The following is a 23865-nucleotide window of genomic DNA, read 5'->3' on the forward strand; positions in this document are numbered from 1 at the left end:
GATGATCATTACCATCAAGAGAGCTGTCACCACTACCTTCATGCCCATCCCCACCATCACCACCACCACCCCCACCATCATAATGGCATGATCATCACCAGGATCATCTTCATCCTCGCCATCACTATCACTTCTCTCATCTTTGCCATCATGACCATCATCACCATCACAGTCACCTCCATCGCCTTGTGTCATGCCTGTGACATTCACAAACAGATCGGTCTTGTGATTCCTCCTCCCTTGCTGCTGCTAAATCGCTTCAGTCGTGTCCGACTCTGTGCAACCCCACAGACAGCAGCCCACCAGGCTTCCCCGTCCCTGGGATTCTCCAGGCAAGAACACTGGAGTGGGTTGCCATTTCCTTCTCCAATGCATCAAAGTGAAAAGTGAAAGTGAAGTCGCTCAGTCGTTTCTGACTCATAGCGACCCCATGGGCTGCAGCCTACCAGGCTCCTCCGTCCATGGGATTTTCCAGGCAAGAGTACTGGAGTGGGGTGCCATTCCTCCTCCCCTAGTCCCCCAGAAACGTCATTCACACTTTATTTTTAAGTAGATACTTTGGTTTTCCTTTGTTGTTGTCGTTGGGGAGTGGCTTAAGTCCCTACGATAAGGTCACACATCTCCCCGCAGAGGCCTCTCTTCCCACTCAGGGGTGGTAGTGGTTGGTACAGGTGTGGTGGGGGGCCAGGCCACCTCTGCCAGTCTCTTCACAACCTCACCCAGCTGCCCCAGACCCTGGGCGGCCTCCACCAGCTGGGTCAAGCCCAGTCCCAGGGCTCGGCGGTCCTGTTGATCTCGCTCCAGGGCCTGGGTCAGCCTCTGCAGCTGGCTGCCCACGTCCCTCACAGCGGCCACCAGCTCTACCAGGGCAGGCGGCTCACAAGCCATGACCCTCACAGGCGGCACTGGGGCCTCACATGGGCCCAGAGGGCCTGAGCTCGGACTGGGAGCTGGCCCAAGGGAGAGGTGGTCAGGGGGTGGTTGATCCAAGGGGTGGGCCATAGGAGCCAGATGGTCCCCAGATGACCCCACAGGGGTCACAGTGGGGTCAGGGGCTGAGTGTGGAGTCTGGGTAGGTGGAGAGGTTACTTCGGGGCTCTGGCTTGTGGCTGCTTTGAAGTTCTCAGTGGACGGTATGTCCATGCTTGGGGCAGGAGACAGGCTGGACTCTGAGGCTGGAGATGTGGAGGGGCGAGGGGCCCCTGTGAAGGTCAACTGGGGGTGCAGGCTGGGCTTCACTGGAGAGGGAGGTTCTGTTCCCAAGGGAGTTAGAACGGACTTGGCAGTGACCGTAGAGGCTGAGGTGAGGTCAGGAGTCATGGTGTGGTAAATAGTGGTGGTGAGGTGAGGAGTCGTGGTGGGGTGAGGAGCTGTAGTGGGGTAAGGGGCGGTGATGGGGTGAGGAGTTGTGGTAGGGGAAGAGGTGGTGGCTGGGTGAGGGGTTGTGGTGGACTGAGGGGTCGTGGCAGGGTAAGGGGTGGTGATGGGGTGAGGGGTTGTGGTGGGGTGAGGGGTCGTGGTGGACTGAGCAGTAGTGATGGGAGGGGGGGTCGTGGTGGGGTGAGGGGTTGAGGTAGAGTGAGGGGTGGTGGTGGGATAAGGGGTCGTGGTGGCGTGAGGGGTCGTGGTGGGGTAAAGGGCAGAAGTGGGGTGAGAGGTCACTGTAGGGTGAGAGATTGTGGTGGGATAAGGGGTCGTGGTGGGATAAGGGGTCGTGGTGGGATAAGGGGTCGTGGTGGCGTGAGGGGTCGAGGTGAGGTAAAGGGTAGTAGTGGGGTGAGAGGCTGCTGCGGGGTGAGAGGTCATGGTGGAGTACGGGGCCGTGGTGGGGTGAGAGGTCGCTGCGGGGTGAGAGATTATGGTGGAGTACGGGGCCGTGGTGGGGTGAGAGGTCGATGCGGGGTGAGAGGTCATGGTGGTGTACGGGGCTGTGGTGGGGTGAGAGGTCGGTGCGGGATGAGAGGTCATGGTGGAGTACAGGGCCGTGGTGGGGTGAGAGGTCATGGTGGAGTACGGGGCCGTGGTGGGGTGAGAGGTCGCTGCGGGGTGAGAGGTCATGGAGGAGTACGGGGCCGTGGTTGGGTGAGAGGTCGGTTCAGGGTGAGAGGTCATGGTGGAGTACGGGGCCGTGGTGGGGTGAGGCCCTGTGGAGCGGTCTGGGGAACTGGAAGGTTCTGGAACTGTGCTAGGCTGTGGAGACGTGCCCCGGCCTGGGGCTTTGTCCGGATCCGGGGTCAGCCCGGAGGTAGGGGAGAGGTGGGTCGCCGCCGCCGGCGCAGAGGGGTCTGAGGTGAGTTCCTTGGGCGCGGTGGGCGGTGGGGTGGGTGAAAGCCTAGAGGTCGGCGCGGGGGCCGCGGCGGCATCAGGGGAGGGCCCGGTAAGGCCGGGGCTCGTCGAGGTGCGGTGGGCGCTCCCCCGAGAGGCCGCGACCGGGCTGGGCGGCACCGCGGAGGTCGCGTCAGGGGTCGCCTCTGGCGTTGAGGCCGCCGTGCGGATGAGCGGCGGTGCGGAGGCGGAGGTCAGTGGAGGGTCGGCTGGCCCCGGCGCGGCGGAGGCGGGTGGGGAAGGGGCGGCGGGCTTGGTCCTGGCTGTCGTGGGCCGCAGTCGGCGTTCTGGCCACCGTCTCCTCTGGGAGCCTGGCGGAGGAAAGACAGACGGACGAGGTCAGGCCGCCCCACCCACCCCGCAGCGCGTCCCGCCCTCCAGACGGTGCGACCAATGGGGAGGCACGGGGGCTCGTGACGTCACGGGTCGCCAGCAGACTTCACCCGGCCCTAGTGCCCCACCTCCTCGCATGCTCCGATGTCTCCAAGCGCCACCTGGTGTCCTCCCCTTCTGGAGGATGCGGGGATGGGCGCGCGGGGAGAGGGGGACGCGGAGGGGTACCCCGGGATGCAGGATGGTGGGGTGGGGGTGTGTGCAGGTGGTGTGGGAGGATGCGGGAGGGAGCCAGGGGAATGCGGGCCGGGGATTTGGGATGCAAGAGGGGGCGGAAGGGCAGAGATGGGGTGAAGGGAGATAAAGAGGCGGAGGGCGTGGAAGCTGCTCGGATAGGAGGGGTCAGAATCAAGTAATCAAGAACAGTATCTTCTTGCCCTATGTTTAAACAATCAAAATTAATGCGAAAGATCCACAATAAACAAAAAGTCAAAATTTTAATTCAAGTCAGGATCCAGCCTACCTCACTGGAATCCCCCCTAAAATTGGCTGTCAGATCCTGGTGAGGTAGGTCGGATCCGACTTGTTAAAATTTTATTTACTTCATCGTGGATTGTTTTTGCATTCGTTTCTATTTTTTTAACCTATGGTATTAAGATTTTATCTTCATTACAAAATGCTTGGAATGCCCCCAAATTTTAGGCCTGAATAAGGCAGAAACCTTCCCCTCTTCCAGGCCCTGCTGCTGCTGCTGCTAAGTCGCTTCAGTCGTGTCCGACTCTGTTCGACCCCAGAGACGGCAGCCCACCAGGCTCCCCCTTCCCTGGGATTCTCCAGGCAAGAACACTGGAGTGGGTTGCCATTTCCTTCTCCAATGCATCAAAGTGAAAAGTGAAAGTGAAGTCGATCAGTCCTGTCCGACTCCCAGCGACCCCGTGGACTGCAGCCTACCAGGCTCCTCCGTCCATGGGATTTTCCAGGCAAGAGTACCGGAGTGGGTTGCCATTGCCTTCTCCACTTCCAGGCCCTGCTTCCAGATAAATATGATTTTTAACCTCTTTTGACAGATGAGGGAAATCAGGCCAAGAGGGCAAGTAATTTGCCCGAGGTCACACACTGACACTGTTTGAAAGTTACAAGGACAAGGTCTGAGCCCAAGTCCTTTGCATCCAGAGTCTGGGCCAGTAAGTATCACTTTCTCAGCGGTGGGAATGTTCTGTGCTGGCCAGTATGGTAGCCGTTGGTCACCTGTGGCTTCTGAGCACTTAAAATGTGGTTCAACTAAGGAACCAAATGTTTCCTTTTTCAATTTTTAACATTTTTATTTTGGCTGCGCTGGGTCTTCGTTGCTTTGTGCGGGCTTCTCTTGTTGGGGAGCACAGGCTCCAGGGCACTGGGGCTTCAGTACGTATGGCTCTCGGGCTCTAGAGTGCTGACTTCCATAGTTGTTGAGCACAGGCTTAGTTGCTCTGCGATGTGTGGAATCTTTCCAGACCAGGGATCAAACCCATGTCCCCTGCATTGGCAGGTGAATTCTCATCCACTACATCATCAGGGAAGTTCTCTACTTGGTTTTTTTTTTTTTAACTTTGAACGGATTTCTTTTTGTAAATTTTTTTAAACAACAAAAAAGTATGGAATACTTCACAAATTTGCATGTCATCCTTGCACAAGGGCCATGCTAATCTCTGTATGGTTCCAACTTTAGTGTATGTGCTGTGGAAGCAAGCACTGTAAGTTTTTTTATTAAAGTATAGTTGATTTACAATGTTGCCTTAGTTTCGGGTGTACAGCAAAGTGATTCAGTCATTCATAAATATATATATATATATATTCTTTTTTGGATTATTTTCTTGTATAGTGTTTGTCGCTCAGTCATGTCCGACTCTGCGACCTCATGGACTGCACCCTGCAAGCCTCCTCTGTCCACAGAATTCTCCAGGCAAGAATACTGGAGTGGGGAGCCATTCACTTCTCCAGGGGATCTTCCCAACACAGGGATCAAACCTGGGTCTCCTGCATTGCAGGCAAATTCTTTATAGACTGAGCCACCAGGGAAGCCCTGATTTTCTCGTGTAGGTTATTACAAAATAGTGAGTATAGTTTCATGTGCTAAACAGTAGGTCCTTCCTTTTTCAAGTTTTTGATTAACTTAAATTTAAACAGCCGCCTGTGTTGGTAGCTACCATACTGAACAGCACAGCTTGACTGAATTCCACTTTTCTGCAGGGTCCCTGAGGTGCATCTTGTCCCCCTGTAGGGTCAGAGGAACAGTTAAGTAAAAGGCTTGGCCTCCAGCCAGGCCACCTGGATTTAAACCCCAGATCCTCTGCTTCCTGTTGCTGCTGCGTCGCTTCAGTCCGACTCTGTTCGACCCCAGAGACGGCAGCCCACCAGGCTCCCGCATCCCTGGGATTCTCCAGGCAAGAATACTGGAGTGGGTTGCCATTTCCTTTTCCAATGCATGCAAGTGAAAAATGAAAGTGAAGTCGCTCAGTCGGCTCCTCCGTCCATGGGATTTTCCAGGCAAGAGTACTGGAGTGGGGTGCCATTGCCTTCTCCGCCTCTGCTTCCTAGCTGAGTTCAGTTCAGTTCAGTTGCTCAATCGTGTCTGACTCTTTGCGACCCCATGAATCGCAGCACGCCAGGCCTCCCTGTCCATCACCAACTCCCGGAGTTTACCCAAACTCATGTCCATCGAGTCGGTGATGCCATCCAGCCATTTCATCCTCTGTCGTCCCCTTCTCCTCCTGCCCCCAATCCCTCCCAGCATCAGAGTCTTTTCCAAGGAGTCAACTCTTCACACGAGATGACCAAAGTACTGGAGTTTCAGCTTCAACATCAGTCCTTCCAATGAACACTCAGGAATAATCTCCTTTAGGATGGACTGGTTGGATCTCCTTGCAGTCCAAGGGACTCTCAAGAGTCTTCCCCAACACCACAGTTCAAAGGCAGCAATTCTTCTGCGCTCAGCTTTCTTCACAGCCCAACTCTCACATCCATACCTGACCACTGGAAAAACCATAGCCTTAACTAGATGGACCTTTGTTGGCAAAGTAATGTCTCTGCTTTTGAATATGCTATCTAGGTTGGTCATAACTTTCCTTCCAAGGAGTAAGCGTCTTTTAATTTCATGACTGCAATCACCATCTACAGTGATTTTGGAGCCCCCCCCAAAAAAAGTCTGTCACTGTTTCCACTGTTTCCCCATCTATTTCCCATGAAGTGATGGGACCAGATGCCACAATCTTAGTTTTCTGAATGTTGACCTTTACGCCAACTTTTTCATTCTCCTCTTTCACTTTCATCAAGAGGCTGTTTAGTTCTTCTTCACTTTCTGCCATAAGGGTGGTGTCATCTGCATATCTGAGGTTATTGATATTTCTCCCGGCAATCTTGATTCCAGCTTGTGCTTCTTCCAGCCCAGCATTTCTCATGATGTACTCTGCATATGTTAAATAAGCAGGGTGACAATATACAGCCTTGACGTACTCCTTTTCCTATTTGGAACCAGTCTGTTGTTCCATGTCCAGTTCTAACTGTTGCTTCCTGACCTGCATACAGGTTTCTTAAGAGGCAGGTCAGGTGGTCTGGTGTTCCCATCTCTTTCAGAATTTTCCACAGTTTATTGTGATCCACACAGTCAAAGGCTTTGGCATAGTCAATAAAGCAGAAATAGATGTTTTTATGGAACTCTTTTGCTGTTTCGATGATCCAGCGGATGCTGGCAATTTGATCTCTGGTTCCTCTGCCTTTTCTAAAACCAGCTTGAACATCTGGAAGTTCACGGTTCACGTATTGCTGAAGCCTGGCTTGGAGAATTTTGAGCATTACTTTACTAGCGTGTGAGATGAGTGCAATTGTGTGGTACTGGGTAACCGTGGGCAAATGACTTAACTGCCTCGAATCTCAGTTTCTTCCCCTTCTGTAAACCACGGATGATCCATGTATCTCCCCTATAATCATGAAGGTTCAGAGAGACTGTGCGTGCACAGAGCACTTACACAATGCCAAGCAGGTAATAAGCATTCTCATAATTACTTATATTGCCACAGGCATTGATATCTGTGCCTCAGTTTCTCTCATCTGTGAAACGGGCACAATTATAGCACCTACATCACTCATTAGGCCTCGTGTGGCTGCTACAAGGATTAACATATGTAACTGTTAAAGACTAACACTCATAACGTGCACAGAATAGTGCCTGACACATGGTATATTGCTCTACAAATGGTGACTGTTCCTAGTTATCATTTCAAGAATCTCAGCTTGGTTTGTGTGCACAGGGGCTCAGATACCTAGAGTGGTCTTGGCTTTTAATTTTTTAGACCCAAGCAACAGAGAGTTAAGCTAGTCATACTGCCCCGTACACTGTCATCAATAGTTCCTGCAGTGTCTCCTCTTGTTTTACTCTCTCTCCTCTTTAACCCCCATCTGCATTCCCCTCATCCTCTTCCACAGGCACCTCCAGTCTACTGTGTTTCATGTGTGCTCTGAAACAATACAGAGTGCACAGATGTTTCATGTTAATACAAAAGTCTATGTATATTTGGGGGTTTGTGCTTTTAATTTCTACAAATAACATTCTGCTGGAAATCTCATTCTGTTTCTGAACTTCTCAGTGTTATGTTGTTAGTACCTACGCATGTTGCTGTGTATCCAGCCTGCCATTGCTTTAGCTACTGCATAGAATTCTGTCAGGTGTAACCCTTTCTCTTCTTCCTTACCTTTCTCTTGGACACTTAACCTGCCTCCCATTCCCTAATACATCCTCACATATATTCCTTTGTAAGCCTGTGAAAGAGTTTCTCTGGATGCGAAGAGCTGACCCATTGGAAAAGACCCTGATGCTAGGAAAGATTGAAGGCAAGAGGAGAAGGGGGTGACAGAGAATGAGACAGTTGGATGGCATCACTGACTCAATGAACATCAGTTTGAGCAAATTCTGGGAGATAGTGAAGGACAGGGAGACCTGGCATGCTGCAGTCCCTGGGGTCACAAAGAGTCAGACACGACTTAGTGACTGAACAACAACAAACAGATCTAGGAAAAGGGTTGCTGGGTGGTAATGTATAATCATATTTAATTTCATTAAACATCACTGCTGCTGCTGATGCTAAGTCGCTTCAGTCGTGTCCAGCTCTGTGTGAACCCATTTGCTGCTGCTGCTGCTAAGTCGCTTCAGTCGTGTCCAACTCTGTGCAGCCCACCAGGCTCCCCCATCCCTGGGATTCTCCAGGCAAGAACACTGGAGTGGGTTGCCATTTCCTTCTCCAGTGCATGAAAGTGAAAAGTGAAAGTGAAGTCGCTCAGTCGTGTCCGACTCTTAGCGACCCCATGGACTGCAGCCTACCAGGCTCCTCCATCCATGGGATTTTCCAGGCAAGAGTACTGGAGTGGGGTGCCATTGCCTTCTCTGTAAACATCACTAGGTCGCTTTTATTGAATTGCTCTATCCAGTGGGGATGCCTGTCTCCCCATGCCCACACCTACAATGGGTATTATTGACCTTTCCACTTTTTTTCCACGCTTGTCACTGTTTTCATTTGAATTTTCTGACTCATTATGAGTGTGAGCATTTCCAGACATACTTGTTGGGCATTTGGGCTTCCTAGTCCGCAAATCTCCTGTTTGCACCTTTCCCCCCATTCTCTTACAGGATTTCCTCTCATGCTTTTGTTGACGTGTCAGAGTGACTAACACAGTACAGGTGAGGGTTTCTCCACCTCAGCACTGTCGACATAAGGGGCTGGCTGGTTCTTTGTGGTGGGGGGCCCTTGTGCACTGGAGGGTGTGTAACGGCAGCCTGGGCTTGACCCACCAGGGACCACTAGCCTCCCCCCTCCCAGCTGTGACAACCTGAAATGTCTTCACGTGTTGCCAGTTATCCCAGTTGAAGACCACTGGTCAATAACAACCCTTTGTTTCAGGATATATTTCTGCCTGGTCTTTCTGGGGTGAGAGCTGGGTCACCACCGGGAAATCTGCAGTCCACCTCTCCATTCTGTTGTTGTGGTCTAGCCGCTGAGTCGTGTCCGACTCTTTTTGACCCTGTGGACTCCCCACCAGGCTCCTCTGTCCGTGGGATTTCCCAGGCAAGAATACTGGAGTGGGTTGCCATTCCCTTCTCCACCACCTCTCAACCCCACCCCACAAACACCTTGGACCCCGCCCCCCCCCCAGCCACATGCCTCACCTGTGTCCCCACGGAGCCTGGGAGCTAGAGACGGGTGGCCTGAGCTCCTGGTGGTGCCAGGGGGGCCAGGCGTGGCTGCAGTGGGGGTCTCCTTGGCCGGGACTCCTCCTGAAGGTGTGTCCCCCGTCCGGGAAGGCTCACGACAATCCTTGTCACCTTGAGAGATAATAGAGAGAACCCAGTAATCCCTGTCTCTGTGTTCTGAGGCTTTCTTCCCAGGATGCCAGGTTTTAGGAGGACTCTATCAAGAAGAACACAAATAGGAACTGGTTTTCCTGTTAAAATGTCAGCCCACCAAGGGCAGGCATGCTCTCTGGGCCTGTGTGTTCTCGAAATGTGTTCTAAGAAATGGCCACATGCTTGTTCATGGTTCATTAGTGTGTGATCGATTTGATTTTTTTCATTAAAACATACACTGAGAAAAGGGGACCCGCAGGGCTTCCCTGGTAGGAGTCCGCCCTACAGTGCAGAGGACACGGTGGCACAGGCAGCACTGGCCGGCAGATTCTTCACTGAGCCCCCAGAGGAGCACCCATCTCTCTAGGCATTGTCCAGCTGCCCTCACAAGTGGGTGCAGATCCTCAGGCCCACCTTTATCCCAAATCCTTGCCGCTGAAAGACACGTTAATTTTTGGCAAGCTCATGGGGAGCTGGTGGGCAAAGAAGCTGCAGGTTTGCTACAGATGACCAACCTAAAGCCCAGAGAGGGCAAGGAATTTTCCTAAGGTCACACAGCTAAGGAGCAACACTGGGCTTCAGATCCAGCAGGCCTACCTGGTTCTGAATGGAGACCTCTTTCCCTGTGGGAACAGACAGAAATAAAGCCCGAGGCTGGCCTCACCCCGGTCACTCCCCCTGCCTGGCTCACTCCACTCCAGCCAGGCTGTGGGCTCTTCTCTCAAGACCCCACCACAGGGCCTTTGCACATGCTGACCCCTCTGCCCAGAAAGCGCCTTTAGCTCCTCTCCAGGCTCCGCATCACAGCTGACATCTTTACAATGAACCACAGCCCTCACCCCCTGCTGCCACCCCCACCAAGCACTCCACTTCGACCCCACCAACCTCACTGGTGTGTCTCAAACCAACTGAGCACACTCCCACCTCACGGCCTTTGCAGGTTCATGTGACTGCACTTACGGAACACTCTCCAACCAGGTATTTGCATGGCTTTCCCCTTCTTTTTTTCCTTTTCATTTTATTTAGAGTGCCCTGCATGGCAGGTGGGATTTAAGTTACCTAACCAGGAACTGAACCCTCACCCCCTGCATTGGCAGGGCAGAGTCTTAACCACTGGACCAGCAGGGGAGTGCCCCCGACCTCTTGAGGCTGTCACTTAACTGGCATTTCCTTAGTAAGTCATCTCTTGACCATCCCATTTTAAATGACAATTCTTCGCTCCCCCCCTTTACCCTCCCTTTCTCTGTCCATCATGTTCCCAGGGTTGGGACTCATGCCTGCCACTCAGCAAACACCTGAGGCATGAACTAATGCCTGTGTCTTCAAACTCCATCGTCCAGGAAGCCTCAAGAAATGTTGCTTCAAATGAAATGGAAAGACAATTCAACCTTCATAAGCTTCCATCTTCATCTCCTGTGCACTCTCTCTAGACCTACATGGCGATCTCACAATTGTTTGTTCATTCATTCATTCAACACAGATCCCGTGGAATACAGATTAACGCTCCCCAAAGATGTCCAAGCTCTAACCCTCAGAACCTGTAAATATGTTACCTTTCGTGGAAAAGACTTTGCAAACTGACTAAGGGCCCAGTCCTTGAAATGATGGGTTTATCCCATATTAACCCAAGGGAACCTGATCTAATCACATAAATCCTTCTTCTTAGAGAATCTATCCCAGCAGTGGGCTTCCCTGGTGGCTCAGTGGTAAAGAATCTGCCTGCCAGTGCAGGAGACATGGGTTCAATCTCTAGGTCGGGAAGATCCCCTGGAAAAGGGAATGGCAACCCACTCCAGTATTCTTGCCTGGAAAATTCCAGGCAGGAGGAACTTAGTGGGCTATAGTCCATGAGGTCACAAGGAGTTGGACACGACTGAGTAACTAACACACACACAAATTCTCACTGTAGTGACAAAGATGTTAAGGTAAAAAAGGACCACAGAGATGCAACATTGCTGACTTTGAAGATGGAAGAGGGGGCCGTGCACCAAAGAATACAGGAGACTCTAGAAGCTAGAAAAGGCACAGGAACAATCTTTCCCTTCAGCCCCGGAAGGAATACAGCCCTGCCATCTTTGATTTCAACTAGTGAGAGACCTCAGCGGGGCTTCTGACCTCTAGAACTGCAAAATAATAAGCTCGTGTTGTCTTCAGCCCCAGATACGTGGTGGTCTTATGGCAACAATAGAAACTGACCTAGCTAAACCTGAGACAGCTAAAACTCTAGCAGAGACGATGTGCCATCAACGGGCAATGCAATTTTCTCAACTCGTCTTCGCTGCTCAGAGAAGCCCCTTCCTTGTGGGGTCTCCTGGTGGAAATGATGCCATCTCCTCCGCAAGCTTTTCCCCACTGCTCTACGAGAAATAATCGCTGTGTCCCTGGGATTCTACAGCTGTTGTTCATTTATGGTAAATAACTGTAACAAGCAGTGCATTGCGGTTTTAAGTGATTTCACACACATTTTGCTCATTGAATTGGGACCTGAGGTCACCCAGCCCCTTGTTCTAATTCCAGTGGAGTCACAGCTGGAACCCTGGCAGCCAGACTCCAGAATTCACACTTGCAATGACTTCAGTAATTCCCCAGTCCAACGAGCAAACTGTGTGTGAAATAGTTTAAAATGGATCTCAGCCGCAGCTCCTGAGTTCAACTTCCCCGAGCCTCATTCCCCTCCCTCCCACCTGAAACTCAGGGGCAACACCAGGACCTATGAAAGTGTGAAAGTGTTAATCGCTCAGTTGCGTTCGACTCTTTGTGACCCCATGGACAGTCGCCCGCCAGGCTTCTCTACCCATGGGATTCAGGACTTATGTCATGCAGTTAATGTGTTCCTGGCACTGTCCTTGACTCTTTCCAGGGGACCTGGAGCTGCGGCCTTTTTACTTGCTTTTTTCGAAGTAAGGAATTGCAGCTCAATGAAGCCGAGTCATTTTTTTCAAGGCCACCTTGCTAATAAGGACATAATTTCTGTCGTTTCCATCTCTCCCCACCCAACCCTGCCCCTCTTCCCAGTACTAAGGTTGCACATGTGACCCCTGGGGTTTCCATCGCGCAGTGCCCAGTTCCGTACTTATGTGTGCTCACGCACCCCTTCTCCCCGACCAGAAACAGGTGGGGTCTCAGAGGCCCGGACACTGCCGCCCTCAGAGCTGCGGGCGCGCAGCATCCGACCGCCTCCGCCGCGAGGGGGCGCGACGAGAAAGGGAGGCGGCGCCCGGCTGCAGAGACCGAAAGCTCTGGAATCCTGGCCACACGGCACGGCACCTCTGGAAACTGAGCCCTAAGTCACGACTAGGGTGCCCCCCCCCAAAATCTCGGCGGCTCCAAGGCCTGCTACGTGCCCCCGCCCCGTCCCTCCGGCGGAAGAGCGACACCGAAGCAGCAGACAGACCCGGGGTGGGGGTGGGGAGGGAACTACAGCGCGCTTCACGCTTTTATAGCTGCGGGCTTGGGCCAGCTGGCCAATTAGGAGGCGTACCGCTCCTGTGTCGTCACACCGCGCTGGGCCATAGACGTCCCCCCGCCCGCCCTTCCTGCCGAGGCTTCTCTGTCTCTCTCTGTCTCTCTCCCCTCTCTCTCTGTCTCTCTCTCTCCCCTCTCTCTCTCTCCAAGGCCTGCGGAGTGCGCATGCTTGCTGAGCGCGCGGAAAAGGCGGGATCCCGAGCGGAGCGAGCAAAGCATGCGACACCTGGGGGAGCGGAGGGGCCGGGAGAGCCGGGCGAGGCAGCCGGCCCGTGGGAAGCGGAGGGACGGAGGGTCGGCGAGAAGGACGAGGACACAGGGGAGGGAAGAGGGGAGAAGCGGCCCTAGGCCGCGGGGTCGGATGGGAAACAGCGAGGAGTTTGGGCGCGGAGTGAAAGAGAAAGGAAGGCGGGGGTAGGGGGGAGAGAGAAACTGGGAGAAACAGGAGTGATGGAGCGTGGCCTTGACAAAGTAAGAAAAACGGTGAGAGGCCGATGAGCCATAGAGACAGGAAGGGGAGTCAGGGGAGAGGAGGAAGACAGACACGGAGCTGAGAAGATAAAACTGACCGCAGAAAGCAGGATAAGGAACAGAGAAGCTGAGCGTGAGACGCTGAAAATGACAGGAAGAGGGGGAGGACACAGGACACGTGAGGAGAGACAGACGGGAGGGTAGGCAGTGAGAAATGGAAGGAAAGAGCCAGACGCCGGGGCGGGGATGGAAAGAAGTTGACCGTGGTGGGGGAGGGTGGAGAGAAACAGTAATGGTGGGACATGAATTTGATAAGGAAAGAAAAGGAGGAAGGTGACGAGAAAGAGACATGGTCAGTGAAAAAGAAAAAAGAGTGATCGAGATGAGGAGGGTGAGAAGTTGAAAAGAGAAGGTGAGAAAGAGGAGCAGAGAAGGATCAAGAGAGAATGAGCAGGATGGAACAGAGATCTCACACACATACCAATGGGAACCATCTGAGCGGGTCAAGGCCCGAGTGTACACACACACACACAAACACACAGAAATGGGAACCATCTGAGCGGGTCAAGGCCCGAGTGTGACCAGGCCTCAGGGAGACAGAGGCCATGGGGCAGCGGGGCTGGAGGCTGCCCCCGCTGGCCAGAGGAAGGGGTCAGGCTGGGGACAGCGCTCCATGTGAAGGCCCCCAGCCCGCCTCCGAGCCTCAGCCCCGCCCAGACGAGAGCTTGAGCTGGGAGAATAGGCTTGAGGGGCTGGGGTGGGGCAGCGGTGTGGTGACGGCATGTGCCTCCGTGTGGGGACTGGGGACCTTCGGCCGAGGCTCTGGCTCCAGGGACACGGGCTTTGACATCAAGGCTGATTCCCGGAGGCCCCAGAAGACTTGCAGGACTGGGGGCCGGACTCTGCTGAGCCTGGCTTGATTCTGAGACTCAGGGCGGGGAGGAGGAAGGGATCTCCTCTTCTAGGCTCTTGTAGGACAGTTACAGACGAGCCCATGGAGGGGAAGTTCTTAGCGTCTTTGGAGCCGAGGAAAACCTGCCTGCGGTCTCGGAGACCCGGGCCAGCTCATTCAGGGTCTTTCAGGAAGCCCGGCAGGGAGATGCTCCTCCCCACCCCACGCCTGCCCCTCACCTGTGCTCGGAAGGCGCCTCGTTGCTGGGGTGGGGGCCCCTGGGCTCCCCGTGGTTTCCCGGGAAAGGGTGTGTCCGGGCACCCCTGCAGAGGTGGTCCCCTTGGCCAGGTCCTCCCCCGAGGTGGGGTCCCAGGTCCAGGGTGGATAGTCCTCCTCGTCTGCATAGCCTGGGGAGGAAAAGGGGGAGGGGAGAGCCCCCGACCCGTCTCAGGAGTCCTTGCCGCTGCTGCTCCGGAGGCCCCTGCCAGGATCTCCAGGTGCGAGTCCGGGCCCCGCGCCCCTCCGCCCCGTGCCCCGCCCCCCGCTCCGCGCCCCACCCCCTGTACCAGTGCAGGTGAGCCCCACGTCCTCCTCGTGGTCGCAGTTGTGCTGTCCCCACGCCCGGGCCGGGCAGTCGCTCAGCGAGGATTCGCTGCCCTTGCAGCCCACGTCATCCAGCCAGATGGGCCCGGTCCCGGGGCCGTAGTGGGTTTTGCCCACTCGAGGCCGGACCCTCCCGCAGCCCAGCTCCCAGCAGGTCACCATGCCGTCCCGCAGGTCCCAGCCGTCGTCACAGACCGTCCCCCATTGTCCGGCGTGCCACACCTCCAGCCGCCCGGCACACCGGTTGGGCCCGTCCGCCAGACGAACCCTGAACGGGCCTGCTGGTGGGAGGCATGGATCAGGAGGGGTCAGCGGGGGTCCGGAGGGGCCAGCCTCAGCCTTCCTGTTCCTCTGCTCACCTGCTGCGCCGGTGGGGGAGGGGGCCGGGTCCGTGGATGACTCTGGAGAACCTTGTCCTGGGAGCTCAGCGGATGGCTCCACGGTGGCCTCGGAGGTCACTAATCGGGGGCCCTGGGTGGCGAGCGTCGCCACAGTCTTAGAGGTCCGTTCCCTGGGGGCTCGAGAAGTCCGAGTTACGGTGGTGTGTGAGGTCAGCCTGCGGGGGGCCTGCGTGGTCAGCCTGGTGGTAAACTCAGAGGTGGGTCTTCGGGAGGCCCCCGTGGCCAGGGTGCTGGTGGTCCGTGAGGTCAGTTCAGGGGGACTCTGGGTTCCTGAGACCCTGGAGTGCTTAGTGGTTGGCATCGCCGGGGGCTGAGTGGTTGGTCTCTTTGCGTTCTTGGTCACCCACTTCTTGGTGCTTTTGGGCATCTTCCCTGGGGCCTTGGTGGTTTTCTCAGGGATGCTGGGGGTCTGCCTCGCAGATGGCTTGGTGGCCAGCTCCCCCGGGAGCCAGGCGTCCGGGTCTCTGCCCAGGCCGGGGATCCAGCTCCAACTGAAGGGGTCTGAGATGGAGTCCAGGCCGGGGGTTCCTGGAGACGGGGGTGGGGGGGTGGCAGGGAAGATGGCAGACATCGTGAGGTCCCCAGCCAGGCTCCACCTTCTCCTGTCTCCCACTGCAGACAGCCACCGAGTTCCCAAGCACTCGGCCTCATCGCAGGTGGCATCTGAGCATCTCCTATGAGCCAGGCCCTGTGCCAGGCCCAGGGCACTCGGTGGCCACCCCGGCCCCATCCTGCCTCAGCATTTGCGGTCCTGAGCTGCCTGCCCCGCTTCGCCCCCTCACTCTGACCTGTCCTGTTTGCCCAGCCGGTGCCCTTCCCCCTGTACCCACTGACTGGTCACTGCCCCACCAGGGTGGCACCAGGCCACCCCCCAGCTCAGAACCCTGCTGTGGCTCCCAGGGCCTTAGGGAGGAGAGGGAAAGAGGGAACGCGCCCCAGCTTTGGGCTCCCAGCCTCCACGGCTCACCCAACATCTTTCTGGGCAGCACAGGGAAGGTGGCGGACGCTGTGGGTGATGCTGAGGGTGAGTGGTGCAGAACGAGGGTCAGTCTGGCTCACAGAGGGGTCTGGCCCTTCGCCCCCGGCTGCTGGAGGCAGGGGGACCCTCCCAGCCCTGGCAGCGTCCTGCCTGGTTGGAGCGTGTTGCTTGCCTGGGGACCTGGGACCAGCCAGGTCATCTCTGCTAACAGCATGGCTTGCAAGCGCCAGTCCCACGGGGGACCCAGCTCCTGAAAACGCTCTGCCGCTGGCTAGGAAAGTGTCACGTGCGTGGGGGTGGGGTAGCAGATTAAGTGCTGTCTGCACCCCTCCCCTTGGAGACGAGGGTTCACAAGGGTCTCTCCCGACCCTGCCCCAGCTGCCTCCTTCCTCGCGATGTGAATCTGGGCCCTTCTGCTGCGGGAAACCCTGCTCCTGAGTCTGAGAGCTTCTCTGACCATTGTGAGTCTTTCTAGAAAACTGTGGAACCTGAGGGTGGTCTTGGGGAACCTCCCGAGTGACATGTCAGACAGGCTCACATCTCTGTCCCTCAGTGAGCCCTGGGCTTCTCAGAGGCCAGAGCCCTCACGTTCTGAGCCCCCTGTACCAAGCTCCGAGTCTGCCGCTGGATGAAACAATGACACGGGAGAGAACACAGGCCAAGGCTGACCTCGCTTCTGCGGGCCCTCTGTCACACTGGCTTCTCGCCATCTCTCGGTGCCCCTGTGCCTGCTTCCTTTCATCTCAGGGAGGACAGAGCTCCCCTCCAGGAGGGAGACCCCGTGATTCTTGGTAGGAAGAAAAGGAGGAAGGACCCCAGCTGTGCTGCTTAGTTGCTGTGTGACCTTGGGCAAGTTACTCAGCCTCTCTGTGCTGCAGTTTTATCACCAGGCTTCCCTGCTAATGGTGGAGAGTCTGCCTGCAGTACGGGAGACCTGGGTTCCATCCCTGGGTTGGGAAGATCCCCTGGAGGAGGGCATGGCAACCCACTCCAGTTTCTTGCATGGAGAATCCCATGGACAGAGGAGCCTGGTGGGCTACAGTCCATGGGGCCGCAAAGACTTGACACAATGAAGCAACTAACACTAACATCTCTATCAGTAAAACTGGTGTGTGTGCGTGTGTGCATGCGTGTATGTGTCTGTGTGTGTGCGTGCACACACCCAGTCATTCAGCTGTCTGAATGTTTGCAGCCCCATGGACTGCAGCCTGCCAGGCTCCTCTGTCCATGCGATTTCCCTGGCAAGTATACTGGATTGGGTTGCCAATTCCTTCTCCAGGGGATCTTCCCGACCTAGGGATGGAATGGCAGGCATCTCCTGCATTGGCAGGCGGATTCTTTACCACTGCACCACCTGGGAAGCCCTTCACATAGGCATAATGTCCATCAGTTTGGACTTATCCTGAGGTGTGAATGGGGTCACATGTGTGAAAACAGCCCTCCTGGGGCAGGGGTTAGGAGGCAGGCGCTCAGTCAACGTTAGTGCCAATGTCAGTTCCCGTTCCCTCCTCCAGGAAGCCCTCTGGAAGCCAGCAGATGGCGAGGCCTCCTCACCCGCGCAGGTGACTCCAACGTCCTCATTGTGGGCACAGTTGTGCTTCCCCCAGGGAGCGGCGAGGCAGTCGGCCAGGGCAGCCTCGGTCCCCGTGCACCTCACATCGTCCAGCCAGATGGGGCCGGCGCCCCAGCCAAAGCGGCCGGCAGTGGGGTCAGACTGCCGCGGTCCCCCGCAGCCCAGCTCCCGGCAGACCACGGCTGTGTCCCGCAGGTCCCAGCCATCATCACACACAGTCCCCCAGCGTCCTGCATGCCACACCTCCAGCCGGCCCGAGCACCTGCTGGGCCCCGCCACCAGGCGCAGCTGGGGGGATCCTGGAGAGGGGAGACACAGAGAATTTGAGGCAGGCCCTCCACCATCTTCCCTCTGTGCATTCACCCAGGAGGAGACCCCAGCTGGCCCAGACGCTCTGTGCTCTCCTCCCCTCTGTCCTCTGAGTGGGGAGGGGCGCCCAGGGGGCTGTGGGAGGGGCAGGGCAGGAAACCTATGCTCAGCCCCACACTTGGGGTTCAGGGGAGGACAGGGGGCTCACCGGCATCCGGCCCAGGCTCCTGAAGGAAAGTCGGGGGGGCGGGCGGAACTGAGACACCGGGCATCTGCGGGGCCTGGCTCGCCGTGGGGGGCGGGGACCTGGATGGGGCCCCCCTGGGCCCTGAGCTGTTGCTGCCTGCCGCGGGGGCCGTGGGAGGGACATACCCGAGAGGCATACCTGGGAAATGGGAGGGGAGAGGTGACCACCAGCCCCTGCTGTGTGGCGGGCGGCTCCCCGACCACCAGCCCAGGACCACTATGGTGGGGATTCACAGGTGAGCATGAATGGGGTGGCGGGCCACCTAGATGGAAGGAGTGGGGACACCGGGGGTAACCTTCGGAAAACACACAGCACCCCAGCTCTCACCCCTCCGGGCGAAGCCCCCCAGGCCTCCCTCCCTGGCCTCTCCCCAGGGCCACCCTCACCATCACACACGGCCCCGGCGTCCTCCCGGTGGTGGCAGTCGTGCTGGCCCCAGGGCCGCGCCGGACAGAACCGCAAGGCCGTCTCGTTCCCCCGACAGCGGAGGTCGTCCAGAAGGATGGGCCCCGCGCCCTCCCCGAAGAAGGCGCCCCCGGGGGCGGCCAGCGCGCCCCCGCAGCCCAGCTCCCGGCAGGCCACGGCGGCGTCCCGCAGGTCCCAGCCATCATCGCACACGGTGCCCCAGCGCCCGCCGTGCCACACCTCCAGGCGGCCAGCACACCCGTGGGGGCCATCGGCCAGACGCAGCCGGGGGGCCGGGCCTGGACGTGGAGGCGGGGGAGGAGAGCAGAGAGGAAGGAGACTGCAGTGGACAGGCAGGAACTGTGGCGGCGAGGATGGGGGAGCAGGCCTAGGCCGTGTGTGGGTCCTGCTTCACACCCAGCACGGGGCTGCAGAGCGGACCCTCCATCCTCACAAGTGAGGAAGAGGCTTTGACACAGACCATCTGGATGGACGGAGTGTGGGCACTTGGGGGGGTACCCCAGGAAAATACACAAAGCCCCCAGTTCTCACCCCTCCACTCCAGGCCCAAGTCACGCTGCAAGAGTCCAGCTCTGCTCTGTCCACCGCCCCCTGCACGTCCCTGCCTCCCCAGGGAGAGCCCAGGGCACACCCACCAATGCCCACCCCCACCTCCCCAAGCAGGTCCCCACGCCCCAGCTGCCTTCCCCAGGCCTGCAGAGCAGGGCTTCTCAGCCTCAGCTCCCCTGACACGGGCGCTGTCCTGAGCACCATACAATGTCCAGCTGCATCTCCCAGCTCCACCCCAGATGACCCCCCAAAGGCCTGTAGACCCCACGCCTGTCACCCTAGCAGTGGTGCTGAGAGCTGGGCTAGAGGTTTGGGGGCATTTCTGTTAGGTGTTTGTGCGTGAGAGCGGGGCCAGCTCTGGGCAGTATGGAGTCCATCTCCAACCCCCAGTCGGTGTCTAAAGGGGACAGGCCAGAGAGGGTGCCACACCCCTAGCCTGCATGACCCAGCTGCATGTGCCAAGCTCCTGCAAGGCCCACCCCGAGGAGCAGAGATGGAGGTAAGACACCAAGCTTCTGGCCCCTTGATGGGGATCGCAACTTCTCCCCGGAGCTTAACCGCCCTGGGGAGCCTGGGCTGACCTTCCAGGCTTCAGAGGCCACAGCTCAGCCCCCAAGGTATGGCCCTCAGAGGGGACAACCTCACGGCTCCAGGTCCCCCGACCTGTGTCGCCCTGATCTCCACCCCCACCACACTCCACAGGCCAGACCCCCACATTATCCCTCCGTGCGGCCCGCCAGCGGAAGTCATGCTCTGGTGGAGCCTTGGCTCCATCTGTGGGTGGGGGTGCAGCTCGGAAAGGCTTTCAGCTCCCTCTCCCAGTTCCCACCCACTCTCTGAAGCATTTACTGGCCCCTGCCCGGGTGGGTGGGCGGATGTCTGCCTCCAGTGTGTCCTTGAACTTGCCCACCCGACACCTGTGCGCGGCCCCGCCCTTTGCCGGCTGCGTCCTAGTCCTGCAGCGCGACGACACCCAGGTCAGGAAAGAGAGATCTGGGTCAGTACCGCGTGCATGAGGCTGAATGACTGTGGGTGTCGGGAGGAGGGAGGGGGAAAGGGCCAGGGGGAAAGACGGGGAGAGAGGGGAGGAAGGGGGAGAGGAAGGGAGCGAAGAAGGAAGAAGAGAGGGAAGAAGGAAGACAAGAAGGAGGGAAGGGGACTGGAGAAGTCTTTTTGAAAGTCGTGACATCTTTAGGTTAGTGGTATGGGGGCGTGGCCCGCGGGAGGGGCGTGGCCCGCGGGAGGGGCGTGGCCCGCGGGAGGGGCGTGGCCCGCGGGAGGGGCGTGGCCCGCGGGAGGGGCGTGGCCCGCGGGAGGGGCGTGGCCCGCGGGAGGGGGCACGTACCTGTGCAGACCAGTCCTGCGTCCTCGCTGTGGTCGCAGTTGCTCCGGCCCCAGGGGCTTCGGGGACAGTCTCTCAGGGCCTGCTCTCCGCCTCCGCAACCCACGTCGTCCATCCACACGGGCCCCGCGCCCGGGCCGAACCGGGCCCCCCCAGGGGCGGCCAGGGCGCCCCCGCAGCCCAGCTCCCGACAGGCCACGGCGGCGTCCCGCAGGTCCCAGCCGTCGTCGCACACGGTGCCCCAGCGCCCGCCATGCCACACCTCCAGGCGCCCGGCGCACCCGTGGGGGCCGGAGACCAGGCGCAGCCGCTCTGCGGGGCGGGCGGGAGGGGGCGCTGTGAGGGGCTGCTAACACTCGTTTTCCATCTGGGAAAACGGAGGCCCCGCGGGGTCAGGGGTCTGAGATCAGCCTGCCTGCCAGCCAGCCAGTGGCAGAAAGTCAGGGTCTGGACAGGGCAGGGAGCCTGGGGGCCTGCCGCGAGTGGACACCCGGGTCTACTGACCAGGCGGGGAGCCTGGGCCTGGCTGAATCCCCGGGGACGTAGTGCCCCCCTACCCTGGGGTCCCCAGTTTGGTCTGGGGGGCCTAGGGCCTGACCCCTTCTGGAATTGTTGCAGACGGAAGGTCTGCCTCGGACTTACCCTGGCGGGGGGCTCCGGCAGTCAGCACTGGGGCCCTGGTGGACTTGGCCGGCTTGGGCAGCCGGGGGCTCTTCTTCCGGGAGCCACTCTGGGGGGTCCCGGCTGGGCGGGGTGCTGGTCGAGGAGGGGGACAGTGGGGAGTGCGGTTGGCAGCTGAATCTGGGGCTGTAAGTCAGTCCTGAGAGTCCCCAAGGTCTGAAGGGGGCGTCACGGGGGCCCCGGGGAGGGTAGAGTTGGGCCTCTGTCCCTTCTCCCTCACTGCTAAAGCAGGAGCCAGAGCATGGGTGGGGGCTCACCAGGCGTCACCGGGGCCTCCTCAGAGCCGGGGCTCAGCTCCCCTGCCAGCCCTGGCCAGGGGTCCCCATCCAGGACTGAAGGTGGATCGTCATGGTCCCTGGAGTCTGTCCCACGCTGGCCTTGGGGACAGCAGCGTGTTGCTGGAGGGCACACTCCCTCCTGTGGGCCCGTCTCAGGCCCCGGGCCGCCCCCACCCGACCTGGCGTGGCTGAGTTTCACCCAAGCCAAGTAGGCTCCGTATCGGTTTTTACCCTTGCCTTCCTCTCTCTGAAAACAGATGCTTTTTGCTGACACAGTTGATAAGTGGCCCATGAGGAATAATAGTCATGAGGCCCCCTGAGGGGAGGGACAATCCCCAGTTCCAGTCTGTGCAGACCAGCTCTGGCCCCTTTAAGTCTTCCTGCACCTCTTTAGGTGGGGGGAAGCACAGGTGCAAATAAATAACTCTGGCTCGCCATCTGCACGATTGGTAAAGCTGCCAGCTTTATCAATTTAAAAGTTCTTTCCAAAGAGTTTGGAGGATGTTCTTCCAACACCCACCATCTAACACCCCAGTGCTATGGAGAGGGCAGGCTCTCAGTGAGGCAGGGGTAGGGTGTCTGGACTTCTGGATGCTCAGAGTTAGTTACTGGGCTGAGGGTCCCTGGGTGTTGAGGAGGCTGAGGACCCCTTACCTGCACAGACGACCCCCGCATCCTCCTCGTGTGAGCAGATGTGGGCCTTCCAGCCCCGGTGGGGGCAGAGGCCCAGCTGCCGCTCCCCGCCCCGGCAGGCCAGTTCGCTCAGCCACACGGGCCCTGCGCCCTCCCCAAAGAAGGCGCCCCCAGGGGCGGCCAGCGCGCCCCCGCAGCCCAGCTCCCGGCAGGCCACGGCGGCGTCCCGCAGGTCCCAGCCGTCATCGCACACGGTGCCCCAGCGCCCGCCGTGCCACACCTCCAGGCGGCCCGCGCACCCATGGGGCCCGTCGGCCAGACGCAGCCGCTCTGCAGGGACGGAGGAGAGGCTGTGACATCCTGGAGACCCCGGGGCTGGTGGGCAGGGCAGGGGCTGGGGGCTGTCCTGCAGGGGCGTGACCGGGAGCCCCTTAGAAAGCAGGAAGCTGGGTGACTGCGTTGTCCTGCAGAAGTGGTGTGGGGGTCGTGGGCACATGGGGGTGACCAGGGTCCAAGGGAGGGTGAGCCCGGGCCAGGCATGGGAAGGGCTTGGAGCTGAGCGCACCCAGACGGGAGCAGTGTTTGGGGCCACTTACCAACAGCCTGGGTCCCCATCAGAGCCACTGGAAGGGAGGTTGGAGGGGTGAGGCAGTGAGGTCCTCGCTCCTCTGAACCAGAAACCCCGCCGCCGGGAAGGAGGACTCAGGCCCAGCGCCTGGCCGAGGCCCAGGTCCTTGGGATGGGCGGAGCCCGGAGGCCTCAGGTCTGGGCAGGGGGCCAGGCCCTTGGCTCTCCCCCTTGGGGGCCTGGCTAAAGGTGAATGATGGGTGAAACCCCCTGCAAGGTCAGGGCTCATGGAGGGGAGAGGAAGTCCTGGGATCTCCTGAGAGGGTGGGACTCGGGGTTCCCGAGGCCAGGTCCCTGGAGGATCAGTCAGAGGCAGCCAGATGTCCTGTGCTCCCCCCGCCTCCCCCCCACCAAGCAACAGGGATGGGGCCCTGGAACTTGGAGGCTCTGCAGTGGGTCAGCTCAGGGGTCAGAGGGCCGGGCCCGGGCCCCTGAGTCCCGGAGGAGGGGAAGGGTCACTCACCGAGGAGGCAGGCCAGGACCCTCATGTTTGCAGAGTCGGGGTGGGGACAGGGTGGAAGCAGACGGGAGCAGGAGCGGGGAGGAGGGGATCGCGGACGCAGGAGGGTGGGGAGCGCCTGCCAGAGGCGCCCTGGACCCGGGGAGGAGCAGGCGGGGGCTGGACGCTCTGCAGGAGAAAGAGAGGCTGCCGAGGAGGCAGCAGGGGACAGGAGCGGGGCGGGGAGGGGGCTGGCCGGCGGCTGAGGCCTGGGGAGGAGGGCGGTGGCAGGCGGGAGGGAGGGTGTCCAACTGCAGACACCCACACAGGAGACAGCCAGCTGGCCAGGAGTGCTGTGCTCAGGCTCGGGGGGCGGCAGGCTTCAGGGGAGGATCCTGACAGGGGTGCGTGGGCAGAGCGCCCACCCATCTGCTGCTTCTCCTGTCCCGCCAGGGTGGTGTGCCGGAAACAGAGGGATTGAGGATGGGCTCACATCAGCTGCCGGGGTTGGGGACCTGGTGCAGCAAGAGGGCTTGCAGGCAGACACCAGGAAGGACTTCCTGGACTGGGAAAGGAGAGAGACTCCCTTCTCCATTCCCCCAGGTGGATTTGCGGGCAGAAGTCATCAGCCCCCTGTGTGTCTCCCAAGAAAACTGGGGTCAGGGGTCGAGAGGGCCAAGGGTCAAGACTTGGGTGGGGGAGGACAACTGCACACACACACACACACACACACACACACACACACGAACGCACTCTTTCTCTCTCTGCACTAAGCAGCTGTGAGGCGGAAAAAATTCGGTAATGGGGAGCGTGAGTCAGAGGGCTGGCACGGAGCTGGGCTGCCTGAGCTCATCGCCTCCCCTGCCCCCAGTCCAGCACACTCCCCCCTCCCAACAATTACTGTCAACCTCGGGAAGGA

The 23865-nt window shown here is 58.6% G+C and overlaps 1 protein-coding gene and 1 non-coding gene across 4 annotated transcripts; both read right to left on the reverse strand.

Annotated features, from left to right (window-relative positions):
• Positions 1–522: 522 nt before the first annotated feature.
• On the reverse strand, positions 523–23834 carry SSC5D (scavenger receptor cysteine rich family member with 5 domains). Of its 3 annotated transcripts, none has more exons than XM_024979368.2 (14): positions 22971–23834; positions 22477–22503; positions 21902–22210; positions 21227–21346; positions 20931–21044; positions 20292–20600; positions 18358–18675; positions 17933–18109; positions 17397–17714; positions 14822–15391; positions 14426–14740; positions 14099–14266; positions 8855–9010; positions 523–2636 (listed from the first exon to the last, which is right to left on the reverse strand). In XM_024979368.2, exons 1-14 carry the CDS (start codon positions 22993–22995, stop codon positions 613–615), a joined length of 4950 nt encoding a protein of 1649 aa, XP_024835136.1. In that variant the 5' UTR covers positions 22996–23834; the 3' UTR covers positions 523–612. The 3 variants fall into 3 exon arrangements, with proteins under 3 accessions (XP_024835136.1, XP_024835135.1, XP_059733596.1); XM_024979367.2 differs by having other exon boundaries at positions 14426–14743; XM_059877613.1 differs by lacking the exon at positions 523–2636 and adding an exon at positions 3132–6466 and having other exon boundaries at positions 14426–14743.
• LOC112442464 (U6 spliceosomal RNA) lies at positions 4287–4390 on the reverse strand. Its single transcript, XR_003030555.1, has one exon. It is a non-coding gene; the product is annotated as a U6 spliceosomal RNA (small nuclear RNA).
• Positions 23835–23865: the final 31 nt, after the last annotated feature.

This window comes from Bos taurus, chromosome 18 (genome assembly GCF_002263795.3).
Source record: "Bos taurus isolate L1 Dominette 01449 registration number 42190680 breed Hereford chromosome 18, ARS-UCD2.0, whole genome shotgun sequence".
NCBI lineage: Eukaryota > Metazoa > Chordata > Mammalia > Artiodactyla > Bovidae > Bos > Bos taurus.